This window comes from Rattus rattus, chromosome 5, assembly GCF_011064425.1.
Source record: "Rattus rattus isolate New Zealand chromosome 5, Rrattus_CSIRO_v1, whole genome shotgun sequence".
NCBI lineage: Eukaryota > Metazoa > Chordata > Mammalia > Rodentia > Muridae > Rattus > Rattus rattus.
Window position 1 is genome coordinate 51,255,226 of NC_046158.1, and position 9,336 is coordinate 51,264,561.

Consider the following 9,336-nt stretch of genomic DNA (forward strand, 5'->3'; position numbering starts at 1 on the left):
AGGTCCTCAAGGGAACACAGTAAACATTTCATCCACTGAACTATCTACATAGCCAGTAACCACAGATTCGTCAGATCTAAGTCGCCTCTTAAGGTTCTAGATCTCGTGGTCAGTCTATAGCTCTTACTGAACTGGTCCTTCGATCTTACCGAGGTGAGAGCTTTTGAGCTGTTACAGTTTCTCTCCCTCATTGTCTTCCCTGTTCCTTCTCTTGTTCAGTTTTACAGGTCATTCAATTAAATAATGTACATGTTCGTTTTCTGTCCACAACCCCCCTTGACTTTTTAAAAAAGATTTCTTTATTTACTTTACCATGCATTGTTTTACTTGCATATATGTCTGTGCGAGGGTGTTGCATCCCCTGGAACTGGAGTTACAGTTTTGAGCTGCCATGTAGGTGTTGGGAATTGAACCCAGGTTCGGAAGAACAGCCAGTGCTTTTAACTGCTGACTTCTTGTTATTTCTTTAGCCAGTGATGGCCTTCTCTGCTCTTCAGAGCAGTTAACATGATTCCCAACACTGTTGCGATGTACAAAACTAGGATAATTAGGTTTGCTACAAATTTGTTACCAGCGTCTGTAGCAGGTTCTGCTGCTTAAAAAAATTATGCTGGGTGTAAAGGCACAGGTCTTTAATCCCAGCATTTAGGAGGCAGAGGCAGGCAGATCGCTGAGTACAAGGCCAGGGTGGTGTACCTAATAAGTTCCAGGTCTGTCAGGGCTTCACGTGTATGTGTATGTGGCTCTGTGTAGTGATTGCAGTACCCATAGAGACCAGAAGAGGGCAGGCATTGGATCCTCTGGAGGTGGAGCTGTTGTGATCTTGGGGGATGGGGGGATGGGAATTGGACTTAGGTGTCCTCTGAAAGAGCATTAAGTCTTCCCCCGCCGCCCCCTACCAAGATGCTTTCAATATTTCTCACTGAAAAATAAAACTTAATAAAGCTTCTATCTAAGCCTGTGGTTCTCAACCTTCCTAATGCTGTGACACTTTAATACATGTTATGTTGACCCCAACCATAAAATCATTTTAGTTGCTACTTCATAACAATAATTTTCTACTGTTACGAGTATTTTTATTTACATAATATAAATATCTGATCTGTGACCCCTGTGAAGGGGTTGTTCAAACCTAACAAAGGGGTCACAACCCACATTTAAGAACCACTGACCTAAAGTATGAAAAAGCATTCACTAGGTAGTGTCCCAGTTATTTTATTATTGAATAATGTCTGTAATTAAAATCTTGGAAATGTCAATTCTACCACCCCCTTTCTGATTAGATTTTTTTAAAATTTTTTCTTTTAGACAAAGTTGACCTGGAGACCCACCTGCCTGTGTCCCAGGTGCTGAAATTAAAAAATGTGTGCCACCATGCTTAGCCCTTCATACTCAGTTTTCATGTGTGTAAAATACACATTAAATATCTTTTCACATTTTCTTTGGACAAATCATTACTGGCTTCTAATTCAAGTCATAATGAGCTAACCCTTGTATAGAATGTTTACAGGAACTGAATGCTTTTGGAAGCAGTCGAGAGAAGCTCAGCTGAACGAATACCAAGTGTGATGGTTTGTATATGCTCCGCCCAGGGAGTGGCACTACTAGGGGATGTGGCCTTGTTGGAGTAGGTGCGTGACTGTGGGTGTGGACTTAAGACCCTCATCCTAGCTGCCTGGAAGTCAGTCTTAGAGGCAGACAGATGAAGATGTAGACCTCTCAGCTCCTCCTGCACCATGCCTGCCTGGATGCTGCCATGTTCCCACCTTGATGATACTGGACTGAACCTTTGAACCTGTAAGCCAGCCCCAATTAAATGCTGTCCTTATGAGGATTGCCTTGGTCATGGTGTTTGTTCACAGCAGTGAACTCTAAGACACCAAGGAAGATGTCATGAAATTAAATCCTACAATTATTACAGATGAGATTCAACATCATTTTCTCAAATAATGTGCTTTATCCTATCCTCTCTACCTCACCTTAACAATCCTATCCCTGTAGATATATCTCAGTTAGCCAAGACAACGCAGACATCACAACTGCAAGCACGTCTTCTCAGTGTTCTTACTTCTAACAGTCCTGGTGCCAGTTCTCCCAGGAGCGGAGCGTGGAGCCAGTTGTTGGCCAAGCACACATTGTAAGCCGAGCCATTTCTCAGACCTGTGTGCTGAGCTTCTATTCACAGTTTTTAGGCCCACTGCATCAGTCTCCTCTATGCAGGACCAAGTCTACTTGTAAGATTCTACCTAATATTTAAAATTATACAAAAGTAAACATTTTTTATTTCCCCAAATCAATTTCTCTTTGGTATCACTAACACAATCAGATTGAAAATCCAAGCATGGGTTCTGAAGTCAAGGGAGTTATGAACTGGGATCTGGGTACTACCAAACAATGGGCAAATAATTTGGGAAATGAGCTGATTCTTCCTAATTTTGCAGGCTTGTTCAGAGTGTTGGCAGTATACATGTGAAGCCTCTCTCCTCAGGAGTAGTACTCTGTAGATAAGAATAGACACCCTCACCTTTCCTGACTGACCCTAGAGAACTAGGCAGGTCCCAAAACTACTTTGGGAGATTTTCTTTTTAAGAATTATTTTTAAAATTAAAAATTAATCTTATGTGTATGAATTTTTCACCTATGTGTATATGTGTACCACATGTGTGCCCGGAATGGGAAAAAGTCAGAAGTAGACTTGAATTCCCTGGAACTGGAGTTATAGATGGTTGTGAACCCCCATATTGGGGCTGGGACTAGTACCCCAGTCCTCTGCAACAGTACTAAGTGCTCTCATCCACAAAGCCATCTCTCTGCTCCTTTGAAGAACCTTTATAATTAGCATGGCCACCATCCTAGACTGAGGCCTCTGTGTCTCAGTTTCCTTGGGAACTGCAACATTCCATCCTGTAGGGAAGTTTCTTAAGCAGGAAGGTGAACACCTCAAAACCTGCAGTGTGCTCTAGGTTCCCAGATTTGTGAGCTGTCACAGGAGCTGGGGTGGGCTTTGGTGATGTGGCTGTCTTTGAGTCAATTCTGCTACTGTAAGTAACCCTCAGCCACATACTTGTAAATAATCCCGATAAAACTCCTTGGTACATCAAGTTAGGGTTTGGTGGTATCCATACTTGCTCTGTCATGGGCATCTGGCATGTAGATGCGTGTGCATTTCCCCAGGAAAACTCTTGTCACACAACAACATATTTATCACTAGCAGATCTGCTATGGTAACCACTTGTACTGCTGATTTTAAGCCATTCCACACTGGTCTCCTTCCCCCTCACCTCCATTACGTAGTCCTGGAACTCAATCTCTAAACTAGGCTGGCCTTGAACTTGAGAGATCCAGCGGCCTCTCCTTCCCAGAGACTAAAGGCAAGTACAAGCCTCACCCCACTGTGTGGTCTCTAACAATTCCAAATCACAGCTCCAAGTTTTGAATGGCTGTCTGTGGTCACATGATAAAAACTCCTGCCTGCTCCTTGGACTTGGGTGCCAGCCTACCTTTCACCTGAGGCTAACACTATTTCCGGGTAACTTTCCTTGTGTTGGTGCTCTTCCATTTTCAAGTCTTCTGGACAGTCCTGTTACTCAAGGTTTAGACAAGGTGTAGACAAGCAGTGTTTTCAAGTGGAGAATGATTCCTACCCCTTCCAGACATTTCACTCTTATGCTTATTCGCAACCGTAGGAAATCCACTTGCTGTTCTACTTTTAGTCAGATACATGTCTAGAGTTTACGGCTAGACGAGTTTCCCGTTAGTTCAAAGCTCATTTCATACTCAAACTGAGTTAATCACCAAAATATTAAAAATAGCGTATTTTAAGGCAATGGCACAACTCGGCAGCAGCACCCCCTCACACACAGTCCTCTACTGAAGAAAGCACAAAGTCAAATGAAAACTGCAGTGCGCCAAGGAACATTCTGAGGAAATGAGTAGAACTGGCGCTCTATAGCTGAGGTGCTCTGCCTGTTGGGAGATTTAAAATCAGCCTAGTATTCTCAACAGAGAAAATGCCTCATTTCATGTTTGGTTGGTAGGAAAGTAACATCTCTATTAGCACCGTTCAGAAACAACCATATTCAAAAGTATTTCCCACCTGTGTTTGTTTCTAAACTCATAAAAATAAGGGAGGTGGTACTTGTTATAAAGCAGTGCAGGATTAAGGATGTAGCTTTGTGGTGGCCTTGTGTAGCTTGTGTATTCCATCTCTAATACCACAGAGCCCAGGGCTTGGGACCCCAGGCAGAAGCACTGGCTTACTTAGTGAGAAACTCGTCTTAAAAACAGCAAAATGCTGCACAGTAACTATCTCCATGCTTAGTATTTGCTGTAGCATTTGTCCCATCCAGGTAAAGGAGCCTGTAGTTGTAAATCAGTTTCTAAAGAGTCGCTCAGTAAACTGAAGCCAGTGCACAGACTGCACAGCGGAGTTTTCACACTTGGCATTCCCCAAGCAGAGCAGCTCTTCTCCCAGCATCAGTGTTCCACGTTTTGATCACTAACCAGCACAATTAAGTCTTCCCAAGACTGATTTTATTTAAAATGAACTTGGAACAGTTTATTTCATCTAAGTTCTCCCCTATGATTTAAAAAAAAAAAAGTAACGACTTTACTGTGTATTTTGTTATATAATACACGAACTTAATTGTCAGATACCCATGTTTGCTGTGTTGACGTGTACAACTTTATGATTCAGTACATTTATAATCTTGTTCAAGCAGCAATCGCCCATAATGAAACTCCACAATCAATAGTCACCCAGGTTCCCATGTTCCTAGAGTTCCCGGTAACTTCTAACTGGCTTAGTCTACAAACTTACCTGTTTTATAAAAACAAAATCACACACTAGGGGCCATTCGTTGGCCTACTTAGTGTTTTTCAATATTTACTATGTATTAGTTCCTGTGGTAATCCCGCCTAAACCTCCCAACTGCCTGGGATTGCTGGTATTAGTGCAGCCTTCTTCCTTTTAGAGTTGAAAACCTTTTCCCAGGAATTTTGTAATAGAGCAGATAAACAATTTAAAAGCAACCACAGTTCCTGCTCTTTTGGGGCCCCTTAAAAAAAAAAAAGCAAGGTTATGTCTAAGTAGCGATTCTCTAATTCTATATACAAAGCTACCTGGGAAACCTGTTTTTAAAATGCAGATTGCTAAGTCTCGGTGCGGACTCTCATTACAGACTAAGAGACAGGGACTAAGGTAATCAAGCACCTAGAGCTCCCCACTGTGCTTCATGCCTCCTCCTTCTCACTGAAACTAACTTAGGCAGAGGGCACTGAAGTAAAACAGCCTTCCCATTTGTTCTAAATCTCTTCAAACAGAAACTCCTGAAACTTAGCAATCCTTTGCTAGTACACAAAGTAGTGGGTTTCATCATGCCACTTGCATACATTCTAGTTTGCTCCTTTTCACCCTCCCACATTCTATCTTCTACCCCAAACCAGGAACTTACAGGTCAGTCCAATGGTAGCTTATCTGCTAGGGCGAGAGCGGTTGGTCTTCCCATGGTAGCACCCTTTTTTCCTTTTAGCAGGGAAAGTCTGAGCAAGAAGCAACACGCAGTACTGCAGGCAAACACTTGCTCAGCCACCATTCCTAAACCTTCTCTGAATGTCAGCAGCAGTGTTTCAGAGGATTAAACAATGTAGCCAATTCACCTTACTTCTGGCAACTGCTGTTTAAAAGAGACTTGTTAAAAATAAGAAACCAGCTGCCAGTTTGCCTGGGCTCCTTCTTGAATGACAGGTGACTACTTACTGTAGACATACGTCTACTTAATTAATGTGAGGCTTCAAGAAACACAAAAATCTCATTCCCTCCCAGTAACTGCTTCCAAGTCCTAGGAAGAGAGCTGCCATGACTTCTTTTTAGAACCAGCATGAAAGGGTAGCCACATCCACTTGGAAGGTGATTATGTTTTTATGTGTTCTAATTCATGGTTAACTTTTAAAAGTAAAACTATTTTGAGGTGGCTTGCATTAATGTTTCAAAGCTCATTTCTCCTTTACATTAAGAAATAGAAGCCCCATAAATTATAATCTGTGAAACACTACATTAGAGAATTTCCCTAAAAATCATATACAGCACTTTTTTCAAAACCTGGGTAACTGCTGTACCTTCCTCTGACCTGGACAACCATCTATCTGAATTCGTCATCTTTATGATCCACATTTATGTAAGTACAAATCACAGCAAAATTTAAAGTTTTCATCTTTAATGAAATGACTTTGGAAATAACACATATTTCCATGACACCAGTACTACAGTCTTCGGAGTCACAGCAAGATACACAGAATTACATCCGTAATTACTATGAATGCCAACATTTTAGGCAGTAATTTCTGTTACATGGCAAACAAGATCAAGAACGCAACCATCAAACAAAAGAGACCCATAGCTTCAGACAAGGCAAATCCCAGGATAGCGTATGAGAACAGCTGCTGCTTCAGTGAAGGGTTTCTAAAAGAGAGACAACACAGATAACTGTTACTTTGAAGTAATATTAATGTCAACACATTTGGTAAATGGTAACGAGCCAGGCACCTAGTATGGGTATCTTTGCCAATGTCCTACACACACCACTTGGCTTTTGTCTCTCAGATGATTTTACCTCCTCCTAATCACGTGGCATAAAGTTAGGGAGCTATCTTTGTATGTAAATATAAATGCTCACTTTACACCCACTTTGAGGGGCCCTGACACTTGTGATCCTCTTGACCCTCCTGACTGGTGGAGTTATAGGCATGGGCCCCATCTCTTGGCTCTATCCTCATTTCTTTAAGTGACTAATGCACACACAGCAGACACTTCTTTCAAAGAGGCTACTAGTATTCCACCACTTTCCCACTTCCACTCGTGTGCTTCCCACTCTTTTTACCTCATTCTGGGACAGACTGATTACCTGGCATAGCCAATGATAAGACTGCCAAAGACTGTTCCAATACCAGCACCAGAACCAGCAACTCCTACTGTGGCAGCACCTGCACCAATGAATTTGGCAGCAGTATCAATATCTCTGCTGATTACACTGGTCTGGAACTCCCTTCGGACCAGCTGGCACGCACCATTCTGGGCCCCATTAAATACCGTAGAGCCCTGGGAAGAGGAAATGAGGCAAAGGTCAATCAGTAACCACACTGATTTTAACTACTATAGTGCCAAAACGGTAACTTCTTTATATTGCAGCTTGGTATGGCTTGGTTACATATAGCTCAAAACTATAAATACAGCCTAAAATATGTATTTTCTAATTCAGGAGGTTGTACTGGTCACCAAAGTTCCTCTCAGTGGCACCTTCTACATATCATTTAATAGAACTGGAAAGAAATTACCCCGGAGCTATCCACCAACACACCCCTTCATGGTAACACTGTAAGACTTATTTGGCAGTGTTTCCCAGTTTCTGTTATTACTACTCACCTCTCCAGTCCTAGTCTCTGGTCGGGATAATACTGATGCAGAAATTGGTCTATATGCAACTCTGGATCCAGCTCGGATCTATTAATGGAAGGAAAGAAAGAATTTCAAGTATTAGGAATACAGATTAGTCTTCAGTGACCTCTCGTAACTAGAATTTCTAAAGGAGAAAGCAGAAGAGAAAGAACAGAGATTCATTATCTGTGCAATTAGCTCGGTCATTTTGAATACACGAAGCCAACGTAAGACTTCATGCTAGTGAACCATGGAATGTTCTACCTAATCTATTCATACACAAACTGCCTAAGAACAATTAGTTACAAAGTGTCTGAGAGGTGTGGAAGTTTCAGGCACTGCAGTGTTGTAATACAAGTTTATGGGGGCACCTAGGAGTGTCACCATGAATGTGATCATTTAAAATAGTCCAGCAGTTAATGGAGCTCCCACCGTTTCCAAAGCATCCCTAAATGCCCACTAGCTCTAAAATTACTATATAGAGGTAAGCAGTTTGATGTCAGCTTAACAACCGGTGCAACACTCTCACTATTAAGGACATCTGGTAGTCTGGCTTCTCTGTCCTTGAGTGTCCACGACACTAAGGTCACAGAAAAATCCCTTCAGAACCAGGACCGGATTCTCTAGGACAAATCCTTTTAGATTCAGACTTGACTTAAAGCCTCCAAAAACTAGCTTCAGGGCTCCCCAACACCTTTCTCCGCCCACACAAGGAAGCAAAGTCCCTCCCTCGGTAGCGGCGAGTTTGACCTACAGACAAGCATGGGAAATGCTGTGGAGGCAACTAGGCCTCAGCGGCCCCTTCCTAACTTCTCAGCACCCCGACCTTCGGGTCGTCCCCAACTCCATAGGGACCGGGATGTGGGGGAGGGGCGAGGTCCACGAGCAAGGAGGCTGTGACCTACGCCCAGAAGGCCTGACAGATAGGCCTCGGGGGACAGACACATGGCTGGGAACTGTCTGCAGGCCCCAGGTTTCGGAGGGAGGGAGGAGAGGACATCCGGGCAAGGGTGAAGGAGAGTCGGTCCCTCGGCGTGTACGCTGGGCCGAGGCCCGGGTTACGCACCAGAGCAGGGGTGCGGGCGAGCTTGGCGCAGGCAAACATCTTTCTTCCTGGCGGCGCGGCGTGGATATAGGTGACAGGCGACGTGGGCTCCTCTCCTGCTTCCTCTCTGGGGAGCGAAAAGAAGCTTAAGGTCAAGTGTCCCCCAGGGGCCTGCCCTTCCCACCCCGGCCCCGAGGGGACCCGCGCAGACCGTCGGCGTGGCCGCGTGCCCGGGAGTCACAAGTCTAGTGGACAGGGCCGGGAGACCCGCTCCGCCCCGGCCCCGCGCCCTCCGTTTACCTCCGCTTACCTCCGGAGGCGGCGGCGGCAGCAGCGGCGGCAGAGGTCGAAGCAGTGGGGCTGGGCGCGCAAGCGCGGTGCAGCTCTTATCCGTGCCGCAGCACCCGGATGGAGAAGGCGGGGGAAGACGCTCAAGGTCACTTTGTAACAACTTTATTGGTAACCAGCAGAGGAGGACAATGACAGGCCCTCCGTAACAGGCTGGCAGCCAGTGAAAGGAAAAGGAGCACACTGGAGACTACTCCTGGCATTGTTAGTGCCACTAACGGTGAAGCTAAATTTTAATTTGTGTCGCCATTGGGTACTGAGCCTCTCTCCTTGCACGTGCCAGGCAGGGATACTACCACGGAGCTGCAAGCCGACCCTGTTTTCACTTTTATTTCAGACAGGGTGAGTTGCTCGGTCAGGCCTTGTGCTCAGTATGTAAGTTAGAGAGGGCTTTGATCGTCCAGTTTTAGCTTTCCAAGTAGCGAGCTAGGATTTCAGGTCTTCACCACCAGGTCCAGCGGAATTATTTCTTTATAAGAACCTAAAAAAGACGGCAAATATTTCCTCAGAA

General features: G+C 44.3%; 1 protein-coding gene across 2 annotated transcripts; it reads right to left on the reverse strand.

The window, feature by feature from the left end:
- Positions 1 to 6,194: 6,194 nt before the first annotated feature.
- Atp5mc3 (ATP synthase membrane subunit c locus 3) lies at positions 6,195 to 8,918 on the reverse strand. 2 transcript variants are annotated; one of them, XM_032903504.1, is made up of 5 exons: positions 8,788 to 8,918; positions 8,499 to 8,604; positions 7,421 to 7,498; positions 6,903 to 7,096; positions 6,195 to 6,460 (listed from the first exon to the last, which is right to left on the reverse strand). In XM_032903504.1, the coding sequence occupies exons 2-5, from the start codon at positions 8,535 to 8,537 to the stop codon at positions 6,346 to 6,348; spliced, it is 426 nt and encodes a 141-aa protein (XP_032759395.1). In that variant the 5' UTR covers positions 8,538 to 8,604; positions 8,788 to 8,918; the 3' UTR covers positions 6,195 to 6,345. The 2 variants fall into 2 exon arrangements, with proteins under 2 accessions (XP_032759395.1, XP_032759396.1); XM_032903505.1 differs by having other exon boundaries at positions 8,778 to 8,859.
- Between the last annotated feature and the right edge of the window lie 418 nt (positions 8,919 to 9,336).